Consider the following 18700-nt stretch of genomic DNA (forward strand, 5'->3'; position numbering starts at 1 on the left):
CATTTCAAGGATCGTTTTGCATTATTTCTCTCCTAAACCTTATTCAATTCTATTACAAAAGCATTAAAGTTGATAGTTCAATACTTTGGGCCTACCCCGGAATCCAAATGGTACTTTAATACAATTGAAATTTAGAAAGGGATTTTGATATCCACTTGAATGTGTTTTTTAACAAATGTCGCGGTAGATTATCTGCGGTATAAAACATTGTCTGTGGCGGGCTGCAGCGGGGAGCCGCCATATTGGACCACTTTAAACATGGCGCCGTAAATTAAATGTAATTGTTCACTTGTATCAAATGGGGGTCGATTTAATGGGATTTATTTCATTTTGTTAATTCAATTTTGGCTATAAATTTTAATATTCCGTGTAAAATTTATATTTTGTATCTATTCCTACTATATAAAAGTTTGTTTTGTATATTTTTGTAACGAACATGCTTAATTTTATTAAACATTTAACCGTGTTAATATTTTTAGACTAAAAAATTCATAATAGCGAAAAGCACAAATACGAAAAAAACATGATAAAAGTCTTGATACTCTTAACTAAAATAAATGGAATATCTAAATTTAAAACTTACGTAAAAACTGTTTAATAATTTATAAACATATTCTCACAAGTAAAACATTATAGATATTGTGGTACATGTTGATGTGACAGATTTCTAACAATTTGGAAAAGTAAACTAAGTAAGATTATATAAACTCTCGACTGAATTGAGTCATAAATTATTTATTTTATCATCTCATACTCGTCAATTTGTTTTTCTTTTTCGTTCAATAACTTTCAAGGCTGGTTCTCTGTTGTAATTCAAACCACGAAGTTCATATTACAATTTGTTGTCAGTATTTATCACCGAAATATTTCATTATATATTGTTATTTATACTGTTATTTTGGAATATTAAAAATTATGTTAAAAGTGTAGTTGTTTAATGAAAATTTGTATTTCGAATATCCTTTGAAGATTATTAAAATTTATACGACGCAATTGTGTATTTTCTTTCATGAAAATTTCTTTTTTATTATTAAACACGTTCCATGCATTACGTTTTTTTTTAATGAAAATAACCTCACTAGGCGAACCGTTGGAACATGCTATTCACAATGCGCAAACAGCCAGTATCAAGTGTAGAAAACTTCAAATAATGCCTAATTTGTAAGACGTCGATATAATTTTACAGCTATGTCGGTATAGCAAGTTGTTGGGAATGGCGCAAGAAAGTTTTATCGCGCTTCTAACTTTTCTCAACAGTTAGCTTAGAGATAATATCAAATGATTAATATACTGAAAAAAGAGGCCTTTGTTCCGTCGTCCATAATCATCGTGTTTTTTTATTTTAAATTGGGTTATTTTAATTTTCACATTAAATGAAACACAAAAAAATATATTTTTTATTGAATACTAGACGGCTATTGACAAATAATTTACATTAAATAGGTTATAATCCAAATTAAAGACAGTAAATTCGCAAAATGAAATAAACAGATTTTTATTGATGAAATTATAGTATTTTTGTGTGAATATTTTCACCAAATATACACAAATATATTTTTCAAAAATAATGCTCCATAAAAAGGCGCGTACTAATAGGATTATTGTTCTCACCCCCGCTCCGCTTTCGGACTATTAAAAAAACTAAGCCAGTCACGACATAAGGTGTCAATGTTCACCAATTTACTGACCATTGATAAAACACGCATAAAAGATGCGCCCCAAAATGTCCGCGTCCCGAACCCACTTGACCCTAACGCGCATAAATTATGCATAATCATCCACAGACAATAAACGAACGAATTTGTCTATGGACAGCCAATGACACTTGGCATTTATTACGCGGAATTATTTAGTATTTAAGTATATCGAGAGGATATATCATGTCTAAAATTATATTAATAAATTGTTTAATGATCATACTTCATACTATACTAATTTGTTTGGATGGATGGATGGATGGATGTTTGTTTGAAGGTATCTCAAGAGCGGCTGAACGGATCTCGATGAAATTTGACATAATACATATATTTTGGAAAAATGGCACATAGACTACTAATTAAGTTTTTTTTTATTCCGAGCGAACAAGGTCGCGGGTGACAGCTAGTAATTACATAAAAAAAATACTTAAACAAAAAATTACTCTCTATTATAATTTTTTTTTAGGTTGAATTCATACAAATTTCCAAAAACAAAACATTACAAGTATCTTTCGAATAAAGAGAGAATTGTAAGTACAAAAAGACAAGTAGCTAAAATGAAATTATATTTCGTTCAACCCTTGTCAAACTGTTGACATTAATTCCTTGCATTTTTGAGAAGATATTTAGTACTTACATTACACGTAACTTAAAAATTATATCATTGTACACTTTTATTTTATTAAATACATACTTTTAGAGGTTAAGAAAGATAAGGTTTAAAAATATATAATAATACGTAATAGAATACGTTTAGTATCTTCAGTTGTTAATGGTAAAAAACCAATGAATGCTTGATTTAGACGATATCTTTAAAAACTGCACTTTACTCTTATCAGGAATGAACATCGCTTTTTTGCACCAAATTTGTTGATCTGTAAAAAAGAGCATTTGTGGTATAAAGTAATCCGAATATGTACGAATACACGTTCAGATAAATTATTCCATTGGTTCCAGCAACGGGGCAGTAATCTGTTAACAAAGAGTATTAGAGGCGATGTTAGAATTTGTTTATCTAATGAGCTCGCTTAGATTGTATCGTACGCAGGTGCAAACTGTATACGTAGCGTTTACAAAACATTTCACAAACAAACATTCATAAATATCTACTAAGCGTAACGAATGTTAAATGGGAATATTTAATAGTAACAAATACGCGCTTAGTGTAATTTTATAATTCAAAATCTCTTAGTAGACGCCTTCTGACTTTGAGTATGGCAGTTTTTTTCCCGACATATCTACCAGCTGAAATATTATATTATAACCTTAGTTAGACCTGCAATATAGGCTACTTTACCAATATTAAAATGGTTAAATTATACTAAATTACCTATTTACTTTTAAGAAACCAATACCAGCGATTGAGATAATGTAACAATTGATGTGGGTATCCCTTTATTTATTGAGATTTTATTAGAAGAATTTGCATAGAATCAAGGGGTCTTCGAAAAAATTGAAGCGCATTGAAAGACAAAGAGAGTTACGATAAAGTATATTTAATATTTCTCCTTCAGCTCGGGCATTTTCTATTATGAGAGAAAAGTAGCGATTTATGGACGCTATGGATATTTTTACGAGCGTTTGAACTTAGAGCATTTTTGTTTTATTCGCTCCTCGCTTCGGTGCGGGACGGGGTATTGTTTTCCGAAGATATTTTACAGTAACTAGTCACACCTTTTGATTTTTTAAATATTGTATTAACATAAAACTAAATACCAAGCTAACAACATATTAAACTGTAAAAAATAAGACAAAGAATCTGAATTTGAAACACTTACTTTGATTAGGTACTACTTAAATGCGACATATTAGTACCATTGTCTCGTTATAGTTACTTGCATTAGTGTACACTGACTGCTTCGACTACAACAACTGCAACTACCAGGATAACGACGAGTTTCGGTAAAGAATAGCTTCAACTTATGGAAAAGGAATTATCCACCGTTCTACTTCCACACCTTATACATTCGCTTCTTTATTAAGATATTTTGATTAAGGCAAAATAACGCAACAAATAGTATTAAGAGAATAAATGAGTCGACTATTTGGTAACAATGGGTTTAAGGGTTGGAATGTATAGATATCAAATATAATAAATAAAGGATGAAAAAATAAAACAATAACAGAACGTACCAAAGCTGTATTGGAAAAAAAGTGTACGGAGAGTTGGAAAGTGTTGATAGGTTAAAAATGAGTTCCACAATTGACTTAATGTTGCCATAATTAATATTAAATTAAATGTTGTTGATTACATTTTCCAAAGGAGTGCATGTAGTACTTGAAATGAACAAAATGAAATGAACAAACCAATAACTCTGCAAATGACTATATTTAAATAAATAACAAATAATTAAGAAATAGAAAGAACAAGGGTAATCGACAGCCAAACGTCAAGAAAACAAAAAAATATATATATGTAAATGTGATTGTCAATAATAGAAAACTACATAAGCTATCAAAATAGCAAAAAGGTCCGCAACAGTACTTATTCCACAGTATATTAGAAACTGTCATAAGACTTTTGTAATTAAAAACACTTAATAATGTACAATTACTTTAAAAATAAGGTTACCTATATAACTTGGTCGAGAAACAAAACGAAAGCATTGTCATCAACGTCATAATAGCGGGGTTCTTTAATTGAATGCGACTCGCTTCAGCCGCGTGGTGACCCGCATCCCGCTTTTAATGAACAATAACCAGATAAAATATAAAGTTATCTGTATAATAAGAGTAACTTAGCACTGGCTATTTTACTGCTGAGACAGATATAAAAACATGTTGCTATCCCTCTCATTCTAGAAGAAAGAAGCAACATCTTGTTCTACTCGCTAGTCAAAATTCACAGGTAAGGTAAGGTTTCTAATACATGCAATGTCATTAATCTTACTAATATTATAAATGCGAAAGTTTAGATGGATGGAAGTGTGTTAGAAGGTATCTCCAGAACGGCTCAACGAATCTTGATGAAATTTGGCACAGATGTAGAACATGGTCTAGAAGAACACGTAGAACAAGTAGAACAAGAACACGTATTAAATTTATTTTAATACCTTGCAGATGAAGTCGCGGGCAACAGCTAGTTTAGTAATAAAATTATTATAAATTGCAATTTTTTTCAAATTCGAAATTCAATCAATGAAACAAAGTCAGTACATACCTTTTTCCATCTTTAAAGCTTCACTTAAAGAAAGAGAAATAATAGCAAATTATTCAATGAAATATTCCAGTTTCAATTTCATGTTTCATTAGTCACAAGTACGAAGAAAATAAAAAAGATAAAACAGTCTATCAATGTGGGAGCAGGAGGTAGCGGGGGAAGGAACTGTTCGATCGTTTTTTCCATTAAACACATATTAGGAGACATAGACTGACTAGGTTTTTTGCATGAGAGAACCTCTGATACTTATTGATAGTATCCTAGTTACAATTTAGAAAAAAATAAATGTGAAAAATAAAAAATAAGTTTTTATAATAAATTTTTAACTCAGGTAGTGTTCGATTGAAACGCTCTCCGTAATATACCCTAATTAATGGTCCAAAATATTTGTTCTATGTATCTTTGTGAATTGTTGAAAATATTCTAAAACAATAAATAACAATCGTAGCTTTCGTAGCACCGTAGCTCTATAAAACTCTATGACATAGAACTAGATATAAAAATTGTAGACTTATAAATTCGTTCGATTGCTATTGAACGGAAAACAATCTTTTTTATTTAACGTAGTAGGTAATAGTAACGATTGTCAAATAATTATCGTAAACTTTAACTTTAAGATTGTTCTTTAAAATGAAGTTTTAATAGTAGTACTTTAAATAATTTATATCTCAAAATATTTGATGTTTTACGATAAAATAGTGGGCACTTCATTAAAAGCAGTGATTTTTTATTAAATGCGATATGCTCACGCGATGACGTAACAATTCCGATCGCTGACAACTTGTACACGTGTGCGATAAGAGGGCACTTCATTTGTGTACAAGGGCATCTACGCACTGGGAAGAACTTCCACGAACCAAAATCGGAAGGGAAGAAGGACAATACATCACTGTCATGTTCTTTGTTCATCAAGACAAGGGATGACCGATTTAAAGGCAAGAATTAATTAAAATTGAATTAAAAACAAAATCTTTTAAGCCAGATACATTCAAGATTATAGCATATTTATTTTAAATGGAATATAAAAAAGGAAATTCCAAATCATGTTATTCATGAAATTTTATCCATACTACGTGAAATTAAGAAGAAGCTAAATTGTTTTAACGTACCGGGAAGTTAAACAAAACAAAGAAACTGTTTGTAACTTCAACTTATTAAGTTAACAAAATGTAGTACGCAGCGCCAAGATAAACAGGCACCGTAATGGCACGAAATAAAATGAAATTTAAATTAGTAATTACTTCTCTTAAAAAGAATTTAATTGTTTTACTTAACTGCAAAAGTTATTTGTTTTTTTAAAATACATTTTAGAATTCTAGAAAGTAAAATTAATGTTATAATATTAGAAGTTAAGAATAGAACAGATTCAATTTATTATAAAACCCAAGATTTTGTATTTGTATATATAAGTATGCGTATTCTAAGCAAAATGTTCAAAAGCTTTGCCAAGATACGAGGTTGATTTATTAAATTCCATGACATTGATTAAGCCTCGTTAAGAGCACCCCTTTTGAACTGAACATCATAATTGTTAGCGTTTCTTAGGTCACTGACACAAACGACAGATGTTTACCCCCGCAATATATAAATAAAGTCATAGAATTTAATTTACATCCCACTTAGTATAGAACAGAGGTGTCAAACTCAACTTTGCAGAATATATTAAATTTTGAAATCGTAGATGGGCCTGATTGAAAATAAAAAAAAATTACTGAATTGTTTTAACATTTTATTAATTAATTACTACTAAATGGGTCTGAAATAAATGTCCTTTGAAAATATTATATTTCTTATCAGAGTAAAGAAAATAGGCAATCAACTATTGTTATCTCTTTCTGATTAGTTATTTGCAGTGTTGCCATGTTCTGTAGTTTATAGTTTGTGGAGTTCGATTTACTGCAGGGAGTTGTGCCAAGTGACCACAACACCGGTGCCTTACAAGATACGAGTATGTCTATTAGAAATTTGAGCTTTGCATAATGGTAAACACACTTAAGAGACTTATTAGAGGGGAAAAAACAAATCTTTTATATCTCTCTTGGTTTAACTGTCTGTCGACGAATGATATTGTGATATTCTTAGAGAATTATTAACAGGTCTGCTGTAAAATTTTAGAAGTCGAAGGCTGCTGTTTTTTTGTCGCAACGTAATATTTTGTAACACTAAAATTCCTGTCAATCGTGGCTAGTCATAAATTTAGTATGTGCTACATATATTTTAGACAAAAATAAAACGAATGTTAAAAATGTTAAAAATGTTAAAAATGGAACGAATGCAAATGCACAAAAATTTTTACGCCATCGGACTTTTGTTGCTTTATTGTAGTACAAGCCGTCGATTGCGACTCTGTCCGCGCGGAGTTAAAAAAAACACGTAGTAAGCACGTGTATGTGTTCCTCCAGACTATGCTCTTCATCTATGCCGAATTTCATTAAGATTGAGCCGTTCCGGAGATACCTTCAAACAAACATCTATCCATCCATCCATCTTCAAGATAATTAGATAAATAACAAAAATGTAACCTGTGTCTGTTTACGCATCTTTATTGTTTATACTTGGTCTTGATATTCATGTAAAATAAGATGTTCCGTGGAAAATGCGAAGATCTACATTTTCTGTTTTTTTTTAGAACATAATGTAAAATTTTCTGTTATAGGAAATTGTAAATTCGCTTTTTTTAGTAACCAATGCGAAGCGCTCTCCGGGATTCAAACAAGTCGACCCACTTAGTACTTTTATTATTCTGAATTTTGCTCGTCTCCGAGGAATACGAACGATATACCGTATAAGTAAATAATGAACTGTTCTAACTAAATATTTACGTAACAAATAATGTCTTATTTAAGAATATTACTGGATCTCAACGTTACAGTGCAGAGTAAAAACACATGAAAATATCTTCAATATCTATCTTATATATATAAAAGAAAGTCGTGTTAGTTACACTATTTATAACACAAGATCGGTCGAACTGATTGGACTGAAAATTGGTGGGCAGGTAGCTTAGAACCAGGAAACTTTTTTACGTTTTCTATTTTTTGTTCCGCGCGGACGGAGTCGCGGGTAAAAGCTATTATTTTATACATAACAAAGTTTGACCCGCATACTACATCAATGAGATAAGCCTAGAGCTTATCCTAAGATAAGAAGCCTTTCATTAGGATGGCACGAATTAGTAGATAAAATGATGTCGTAAAACTCGGACAGGCAGAAAAGTCTATTATGCAAATTATGTTCTACAAAAATATAACCTTTCATGAACCTTACAAGTACAATAACGAAAAGGATAATTAAACTAGAACTTTATCCAAATACGTAATAAGGATTTCAGTATTTTACAAACAGCGTCAGAATCAATGTCTTTCTGTTTTCTAAATTATTGAGATAAAAGCTTGGATAAAAGTAACATAACAACAGTAAAATTTAAGGAAAAAACAATAGTAAAATAAAGCTTATTCTAAGATTACGTAAACTAAAGTCACCGCTATCATTTAGTTTCTGGCAGTTGGCATGGTAAGAAGCGATAACAAAACAAAACCCGCATGGCTCAGTGATTTATTTCTCATTGTTGTGAAGGAGTATAATAGTACAGACAAATATTATGTCTATTTATCTCGCAGCCTAAATATTAAAGTGACCTGTTAACTTAGCAAAATTTATATGTCTATGTTACTTCATTGCATGAAGACCATATAGAACCTCCTTTCTAGCATCCTTATATTCTTCTTCTTTTCCTTAACTCTTTCTCTGTACTACGAGTCACTTAACATCAAAGTCCTTTATCTTTGTTTTATCTGATGTTTCTTTGTTTGTAACCAATACATGTGTGGTATCCATTATCAAAAATCGGTTTCAAAATATAGAGTTATGTCAGTTTTCTTCAATATATTATATGGTATATCAATATGTTTTCGTTTTACAATATCGACAATACAAATCAAGTAATTAATAACTAATTGTGTGCAGTGTTAGCGTGCCAGGCTACGCGGGCAGTCTAGCCGCGGCGCTGCCGGGCGGCGGGGCGGCGGCGTGGGAGCGGCTGGGTGCCGAGCTGCTGCTCTCGGGGCTGGTAGCAGCCGCGCATTTCGCCTGCATGGAGCGTCGCTGGACGGGCGCTGCACCTGCACTCCTCGGCGCTGCATACTGCGCTGCAAGCTTCGTCTCTGTAAGTCTATACATAGTTTTACAAGTGGGAACTGGCTAGGTGCTAATAAATTGTGTCCTTACCCTACTAATGATTTCAGCATACAGTACAATAACTGACTCCAAAAAAACAAATCATGTGAGCCCTGAATCGAAAATAAGAGTTAATTTAAATAAAATTGTATGTTAAAGTTTATTTCGATGTACAAATTCATAATTTCTACTTTTAAAATAAAATTACTGTTCATAAATCTCTCCAGAAATTACAATATCAAGCTCGGAGAATTCTCTGAATATTCGTAGAATTAATTACAATGTATTCATAAATCTCTGTTAAATAAAAATTAAATGAAAAATGTTAGAAATTAACTATCTTAAAATTGTTTTCGAATTACATGGTAAATTGTCAGTAGACTATTTCAAGTTCTTTCTTTCTTCAATTTCCTTTGTTCACTTGAAGTGTCGTGGAGACATTAATTACATTTTAGATTGTAACTTCGAGGTTTTAGTGTTTTCAAAATTTACTTAAATAAGATCACCACTCATAATAGTTTTACAAAATCTTTATAACTAAGAACTTAATACGTTTTAATTTGATTAAAACTCGGAATTATTCATTAGATGAGATCGAATCAGTAACATTTATTGGGTCTAACAGCCGATCTTTATGTGGGTACGCCCTCAATAAATTGTACCCAGTCGGACTGGCTTGTTTTACGAGTTTCTGTTGAGTCTAATCGGTCCTGGCATACTGATTACAATATCCTTTACAATACTTAGGCATTGACCATAGTAGCTAAAGACACCTAAATAAATAAACTCTGATTCCATTCTGTTAATTTTATGATACACCAGCCAAAGTAATTATTTATTTACTTACTTACTGTTCACTTACTCGTCGAATAAGTAAAGAATTGTAACAGTATTAATGTTTTCAAAAATAAACTTAAATCGTATATCATCGCCGAACTGTAATAATCTTTCCTCAATATTATCTACATAAATAAGTTTGACATTCCTGTCAATTTAAATGCTCTTCTATAGTTGTGTTAAGGTTTATTTTGTTTTATATTAATCCTGTATTGTGTATCTATATTACGTATTAACCCGCAAGCCTGTATGCATTTACTTCTTTTTTTATTTTTCTCATTGTAAGTGAAACATTGTGTTTTTTATGAGAAATAAAGATCTTTAAACCTAAACCTAAATTATCACAATTTTTTTTTTTCAAGTAGCAGTTACAGAGAAATATCGTAATAAAGAAACTAAAAAATTTCTAGAATAATCAAGTAAGCAGTCCGCAACACACGTTACGTACACAACTATTTTTTAAGCCGTAAAAATATCGGGCATTGCTTGAATCATAAGTAGCGAATATATAGTGAGTATTATAGTGAATATTGTATGGCGATCCTTCGCCGATTCATCGAGGATTAGGCTAGGGCTGCCACTTCGTTCTGTCTGTCGCAATAGAACATGGTCAACGAGGGAACTCCTTGTTTGGCCAACTTTTCTGGTTTGCATGGTGCATATTCGGGCTACGGTTTGGCAATAATGCGAAAAATGATCAAGAGTGGACGACGTTGTTTCAAGTCAAGGGTCATTGAAATTAGTGGATATATTAAATTTGGCAACCCTAAATGATACTCGTCTCGCCTACCTGCGTATTGTATCGGCCTCTGCCGGCAGATGCTGGATCCGAGGTTTTTTTCGCTTCATCTGTCCATCTGTCGAAGAGAGTGCGGTGTAAAAAAAAATCGCCCGAATGTACAAAGATTCCTTTTTCTTACGTAACATGCTTTATATTTATTTATTGAGCGTACAGTTGTGCGGGTATATTTTAATATTGGATTTCCATCATATAAAAATGTAACATGTATGCTATCTGTACGTAACTGAACTTTACGTAACAAATTTTTTTAATTAAATTTGTTATAAAGTAACTGACTAATAATTCAGCAAGCAATTTTTTATCAAACTCGTCCATAATATGAATGACAGACACATAAATAATTTACTTTCACTTATTCTTTCTCAAAATTGTGATAATTAAGACCGAAAAAGTCGTATTTCAAAATTAATTACACCTCAATAGAGCTTGAGTCCGCGTCGTCTCTGTTGCAAAACGTTTCAACATCAACAATAACTCTTTGTCCGCGTCTTAATTACCAGATATTACGCCTCTCCAATGGAAAGGAATTTATTTCATGCCATCTCATGCCTCACGGCATTCCTTAAGAGCTATTCTGCGTCAAGACTCAGCATTTCAACTCGTGTTGGCAGGATCCAAGACAAAATCATCAAGCGTAACAAGTTCCATTTTGACTATTGTACTTTGAAACACGAGATGATTATTTTGAGCATAAATTGACACTAAGTAAAGCATACAAGTACTTGTGGATGATTACTTAATAAAAAAAGCAACTGCATTGATAGATTTGGTGTAAAACAAATCTGTTATAATTGCAGAACTGAAAATAGATTTATGTCATCTAGTTTGCGCAGTTCTATTATTCTTACTGCGATTCGATTCATTACATTAACCAATGATTTACCTGTGAACTGCAAAAACTGTCGCTATCAATAAATCAAAAGTAGAAACGTAACAGACGGACAAAACATTCATTGTATAAGATTGTAGGGCACACGCAGCGCCCGCAGGTAGTCTGCATTTGTTACGTCTTCGTACCGAGTAATTGCACGGAGCCCTTTGAATGGAGACATTTTTTTTGAATCGCTCACTCGTTTCCGTTGCTATATAAAAGGTAAAAATTGCTCGAAGCATATGCCATTAATTGTAGTCCTTGTGCTCATGTGTATAAAGACGCGATTGGTCTGAGAGAGTAGATAGTATGCATTCTGCAGGTATAGCAGGCTGATAGCAGCATTGTTCGATCAGACAGCTTTTGAATAGTTTACTTTGGAACAATCGGCGTCGGCGCTGTTCAGTGAGCAGGTAAAATCGCCTGTCGATTGTGACATCGAACACAGAAATAAACTACGACATAAAAATAATATACGTACGTTGTATAAGTGAAAATACATAGTTTAAAATGGCTAGTCATTAGAATTTATACACTACTTTTTTATTTCAGATGCCTTCACTGAACCCGGCTCGATCGCTCGGCCCATCCTTCGTACTATCCCGATGGGAGAGCCACTGGGTGTGCTGGGTAGGCGGTCTGGGCGGCGGTGTGGCCTGCGCGCTGCTGCACGAGTGGGGCACGCGACGGCCCCGTGCCAACACTAACTCCCGCGCCTCTTCGCCGAGGGACCTGGACGAATTAGACAAGCCGGCATTCCCGACGCATCACTACCGACACGCGCCCTCGTACTGCTCTGCGACGGCCCCACGACCAGACAACACGGAGCCCCTGTACTCTGGCAGCAAGTCGCTGTACTGCCGCTCGCCGCCGCCCGCGCGCCACGCGCTGCACAGGTCAGCCGACGGATCAACATGTCTCACGTAACTATTGGTGTTGTGGCTCTTGTAGTTCGCGTAGTCAATAGACATTTAGAGTAGCTCCTAGTCTCTACACCTAAGGGCCAGTTTCTGAAAGCAACTTTAATCGTCGTTTAATACAGATTTTTGGAACGTGTGTTTATGTGCACTAATGATTTTTTTTTTCACATAGCGATATGTATTTGACATAGGATTGCTAGTTGAATGTAAATTTTCAGAAACCGGGCATGTAGGGTAAATTTAGGTATGGGTAATATGAGCTCAGCGAAAAGTGGATATCTTCTCTAAATTATCTTTACGAAATTATTTAGTAAAATTGGAATAAAAAGGTATTTAACCACCTTTACCTGTGCTCTGGCTAACGGCTAATAAACAAAAGACAGGTTAACATATGCGTATCAATATGCGTATAGTAATATTATAACATTTTATGAAAGTGTAGGTCAACAGTATTTGACCACGATTTACTTTATACATTCGAAATCCGTTGAGATAAGCTTCCACGTACAAATTCCACCAATGTTACGAATCTCAAACATCAGCTGAATAAGCAAAAGAGCTTTCGCAAATTTAATAAGGTTAGCCTTATCTCATTACGATGCGAATTCGAGACTCCGTGTACAATCTAAAGATGGAAGGCAATAGAATAAAGTAGAAAGTAGAAGATTTTTTCATCTAAAATATACTAACTATAAAAGTATCTCCAAATCGATATTCGTATTTTGACTCCGTAAAAAAACCAGACATTCGTATAAATAAGTTGTACTCAGGAATCTGTAAATAAAGTTATCCACGAATGGAAAATATTTTAAACAGTGCAAACAACAATATACAAGCTATGAGCCGAATGTGTTCAATTTGTTATTTAAATTGCAAGTAATTAAAGTTAAAATTTAACGTTTTAAAATTTTTACCATAATAGTTATATTAAAAACTATAGTTTTCGACCATGTTTGTCACCTGAGATTTATTATTTATTACTACACTAGTTCAAAATATAATCCAAAATTGCGACGATAATTAAATGTCTAAAGCAGTCTTGCTTATATAATTATAAAAGTGCAGTTATAAAATTAAAACTCCTATCAAACAAGAATTCATAGTAAATTAAGATATTGTCAACAAGAGTTGATTAAGTTAACGAGGTCCAAATAGCAAAGCGAGTCGGCGCATATGAGTAAGAATGGGGGTTGAGGAGCCGGGAGGAATGGGCAGGAGGGTCCAATTAAGGCGGCACACGCGTGCCTCACACGATCCGGCATTGATTAAACAACGCCGGAGAAAAACTAAGGCTTAATTAAACCATACTTTATTCGGCTCCTCAAGTATGCCGAGTGCCATTTTATATAGTTACATACCAGAGTATTAAAACATAATTTAACAAAGCTTTGATACTTGATTGCTAAATTATATCAGAATGATTTAAGAGTATAAAATGCATAAATATTCAATTTCACATTCAAATGTGGTACAGGTAAGTAAAAATTAACTTTCCTTTGGGATATTCGGGTTCAAAATGCAACTTTCTAACTGAGGAAATATGACTAGTAATTTATAGTGCAATTGTCCGAGTTCTTGCTTTATACATCGTTTAAGTTGTTTTTTGTTTTGTTGTTAGGTCACAATCGGTGTACAGCAAGGGTAGCAGCGCGGCAGGGGTTGGCGCAGGGGGCGGGGCGTTGGCAGCGGCGCAGTCGTTGCTGCTGCGGCCGGCCGCGCATGCTCTTGCTCTCAACCAGAACGCACACAACGCACAGCGCGACCCCGCCTACGGCACCGCGCCAAACGGCATTCGCCCAGGACCCGCAGGTGCGTTACCACACATAGTGCCTTCCACACATAGAGCTTGGTAATACAAACATTTTAACGTTACCACCACTTGTCTTAAGAAGCCCTTGTTTAGTTCGTCGTAAGGTTTATCTTTTCATTGCCCTAAAGACAAATTTGTTGTCCCCTTCAGCCGCTGTATTGTTCACAGACGCTGGTCAAGAAAACCAAACTTATTGTAAATTTACCGTTTTCTTGCTTTGAACATTAAGTTTACCAATTACAGGTGCATCAGGACAAGAACGTCGCGAATCAGTGTACAGCTCGGGAGCGCGACGCGGGCCTCTGTCATCCGAGGATAGTGCGTACGGCAGCTACGCGACGCACGGCACACTCACACACGGCACGCACGCCGCGCATGCAAACCACGCTAACCACGCGGCGCACGCGCACGCGCACGGACACGCCACACAAGCTCGCGCGTTCCGCGGACCGCATCCACCCGAACATTACTAGCGACGCGCCTCGCAGCACAATATTGCGCTGCTCTTTGACGTTTGAACGATTTCTTAATCGCGCGAGTTTAATTCGTGATAAAGTGTGTATGTGTACTGCTAATACTACTCGTGAGTGTTATTTTTGATGTACAGCAAAACGCCTGTAAACTAGAAAATGTTGACTCATAAACTTTATTGTAACAAACCTTTGCTTATATCTTACATGTGGAAATTACTGATATATTAATTAAACTGTTGCAAATTAAATTGTAACATATAATTTACTTTATAAATAAAATGTTATCCAGTAAATGAGTAACATCAATCTTACTATAAGATGAAGATAAGACATATAAATAACCTACTAATTTAATATATGCCAAAGTGCTAGTGTATAATTGAATTTGAACTATTAATATATACTATAAATATGAAATAATTCTGATATAAAAGTTAATTATGGGTTTCACCCGTTGGGCCTATCTGCCTACTGAACAACCGGCTCAATGGGAATTTTGATTTCTTATTGTGTCAATAGACGCCATAGAACCAATGTGGATTAGATTTTTATTTTTTAATTTCCGATAAGTGATAGATATAGATAATTTAGGTAAAAGTAACATTGTAATTATATTAATTAAAAACATATTGATCAAATTGTTGCTTCCTAAAAATTCATGTTGTATAATGTTAAAATCTTATTGAAATTGTAAAATATATTGAATTATAGAAGGTTGTTAAAATATCTTCAAGTATACTAAGGGCCGGCGTACACGGATTGTTACGATTACGTTACGACAATTGCATTTTTTAGCGGCGACAACTTCAGCCATAGTGGCTGACTTAGGCCCACTGTCCACGGAGGCGTAGCTGCATAGACGCTTCAAAATATGCCGTGCAGCTTATGCAGCCCAGCGTACTGATCTCTATCCACGAAGCGTATTGCAAGCGTACATTGTCAATCATTTGTGAGAGTGCAGACGGACGACGAAGACGTTATTTTGGCTTATCTCTACATTTGAAGTCGACGAAAAAGACGATTTTATTAGACCCATCCAATATAGAAAGAAATATCAACTGTAGATTTCTTTCGCTACCTCACTGCAAGCCTTTTCAGTTAAATCTTTTCTAGCATATTCAGCAAGATTAGTGTTATACAAACACGGATATTTTTCTATGATCTGAACAAATTTGGCAGCCGTTCCCGCCATTTTTTACAATAAAAATCACGTGCGTTCACTCCTTGTACGCCCAGGCGTACGACAGGCAGTACGGCAGGCGTCATGAAGCTTGCGTGCAGCGACGCGAGCGCGACGCTGCCGCTCCATCGACAGAGTTACATTGTTTTGTATGTAAGCTGCAAGCAAGCGTACACCAAGCGTATAATGACGAATACGCGTCTATGAAGCTACGCCGCCGTGGACAGTGGCCCTTAAAGTTGTTTCTTTCTGTTCGATGCAGTCTGTGTATGGCGGCCCTTATAAGATTTAATAAAAAAAAATTATAAAATACTGTTTGATAACTTGTAAATGGTAGATTTTATATAATAGAATTTCTATAAAAAAAATTGATACTGTTGTAAATATTTTTCTGTTCGTAGGTACTTTTCACTTAATTTTAAATGAACTAAATTCCAATAAAAGTTCTTCGATTGGAACTTCTTCTGTTGAGTTTCCACTTACGAAACACGCGTACAAAACACAATATTACATACATGCGTAATAACATATATATGTATAAGCATTCCTGCAGTGAAAACTGACGGTTATTATACTAATATTATAAAGTCGAATGTTTAGATGGATGGATGTTTGTTTGGTATCTCCAGAATGGCTGAACAGATATCTATAAAAATTTGGAATAGGTGTATAACATAGTCTGAAAGAACACATAGGCTACTTAATTTTTTTTAATTCCACGCGGACGGAGTCGCGGGCGAAAGCTAGTATAACTATAAATACCAAAAATATTATTAAAAAAGAAAATTCTAGTGTTTCTAAACAGTCGCTTCTTGACTCAAGTTATTGTGCCATATATCTAAAAAAATAAATAACAAAACTAGGTTATGATTAAAAGACTACATTTGATTATTAAGATCCTAAGTATAAATATTAAGTCAGAGACAAATAAATAACATTCATACTTGTACGTTAATAATTTAGTTTTTTATCAACAAGACAAATGTATAATATAATTCTATATTTACTTATAACATCTGTTTGGTCAGATTTAATTTAGTGTTCCTCTTTTAGTAATTTTAACTGTTTATAAAGTGAATCCAAAAGTTATCTAACTAATGCACAACGAATTAGTAAAAAATACTATGGAAATTCTACATGTCTTATCTGTTTAAACCAGTGTTACAAAAAAAAAATAAAGGCAATTATTTTGTAAATATAATACAATAAGATATAAACTTGTTTCATTATTAAGATGGCTCTTACGTACAAGGGCGAAAGTAACAAATTGATGATTTTTACTTTTTTGTGTTAAAAGTTACCTCTTAGTTTTGTTAACAACATGCACTAAACAAAATATAGGTGTAAATGTTATTTTTTGCTAAAGTTTTTACTTTAGCAAAAAATAACATTTGGCCCAATGCGACCTATTTTCATATATGGTTGAAACTAGACCCTATCCTGTAAAGTTGTCAATTTGCACATTGGCCCTTATTCGTAGGAGTCATCAAATAACGGATTTAAAGAAACATTATTTGTATATAATTTTGAATAAATCTTCCTACAGACTATACGTATTTTGATTCCAATCAAATGGTATATCCATCTTAAAGATACAGGAAGAGAAGAGGTCGTGACATTGATACATCAGAGGGTCTAACACGAATATTTTCTAAATCCGTTTTCGTAACGTCATCGACAAAATATGTCATTTGCATTTGTATGATATTAGTCGTTGTACTTTACGCCCTACCTAATACAAATTTTGTCTATGATGTTACGAATATTTTCTCGCAAATGTTTCGTACCCATAATCTGTAGGCACTAAAGACCTCTATACGATTCTAACCAACTGTCTGGAATACTACAAAAAAATCCTTAACTAAACTTTTAACAGGGAGCATAAAATAAAACATGTCAGATATTTAAAATGCTTTTAATATTTGGAATATTATGCTAATTTTAAATTACCATAAACAATATTATCTATTACGAAGCTAAAGCACGTTCGTACATAAGAGACAATCCAATACTTACGGATTGACTAAAAATTATTGCATACAAAACATTCAAATGCTATCATATAAACTAAGAACCATATTTAGACCGTTTTAGAAAAAAAAAAACACTGCGGCAGTGAAACTGGATATCAAAAATCATGAACATTTCATATTGTCTTACATTTAAGTGAAATATTAAACACAAAATCACACCCATCAAGCTATCAATCTGGCTTTGCCTTACACAAAAATTAACATCGTAATATTATAAATATATTTTCATATTTATGTTCACTGATGTTTTTTTTTCTTATAATTAAATCATAATTGTTATTTTTATTTGGTTTATTATTTTCATATTTGGTATAGTGCAATCCACATTTTTATGACGGCTTTTAATTTTGCACGTAACGCTGTTAGAACAGGGACAAACATCCGACGTAAACTGTTATAACTTTTTAAGAGATGTAACTCCTTTCGTTGGATAGATGGTACCTGGCAGTTTATCAGGAGCCGCCATTAAGTTTGTCTTTTTTAATTTGATCATAACTGTGTGTTCGGTACAGTTGCACTGTAGTTCGCTACTTTTGAATTTGGCGGTTTTAATTGTTAGAGAAGGTAGGTCGACTCATTTTTATTCTCCCGCACAAGCGGGTAGTTGAAAATCCCTCTCCGCTACGGACGGGCGCGGGGCCTGCGGGGGGCTTGTGCGGGGAAGGAGTGAGTCGACAGAGCGCATCGAGTCAGCATAAGAAGTGGTCGGCAGTTGGATAGTTCATCGGACGTGTCTTATAT

The 18700-nt window shown here is 33.8% G+C and overlaps 1 protein-coding gene across 2 annotated transcripts in view; it reads left to right on the forward strand.

Moving 5' to 3' along the window:
* Positions 1 to 14903, forward strand: part of LOC106716002 (neurogenic protein big brain) — a 59616-nt gene extending 44713 nt beyond the window's left edge. Inside the window, exons 3-6 of one of the 2 annotated variants that reach the window (XM_045682305.1) lie at positions 8824 to 9022; positions 12096 to 12466; positions 14082 to 14272; positions 14517 to 14903. In XM_045682305.1, coding sequence (XP_045538261.1) covers positions 8824 to 9022; positions 12096 to 12466; positions 14082 to 14272; positions 14517 to 14746 — 991 coding nt within the window. In that variant the 3' untranslated portion in view covers positions 14747 to 14903. The remainder of the gene's footprint in view (positions 1 to 8823; positions 9023 to 12095; positions 12467 to 14081; positions 14273 to 14516) is intronic. The other variant, XM_014509417.2, reaches the window with a different exon arrangement.
* Positions 14904 to 18700: the final 3797 nt, after the last annotated feature.

The sequence above is a fragment of the Papilio machaon genome, chromosome 2, assembly GCF_912999745.1.
Source record: "Papilio machaon chromosome 2, ilPapMach1.1, whole genome shotgun sequence".
NCBI classification, from domain to species: Eukaryota; Metazoa; Arthropoda; class Insecta; order Lepidoptera; family Papilionidae; genus Papilio; species Papilio machaon.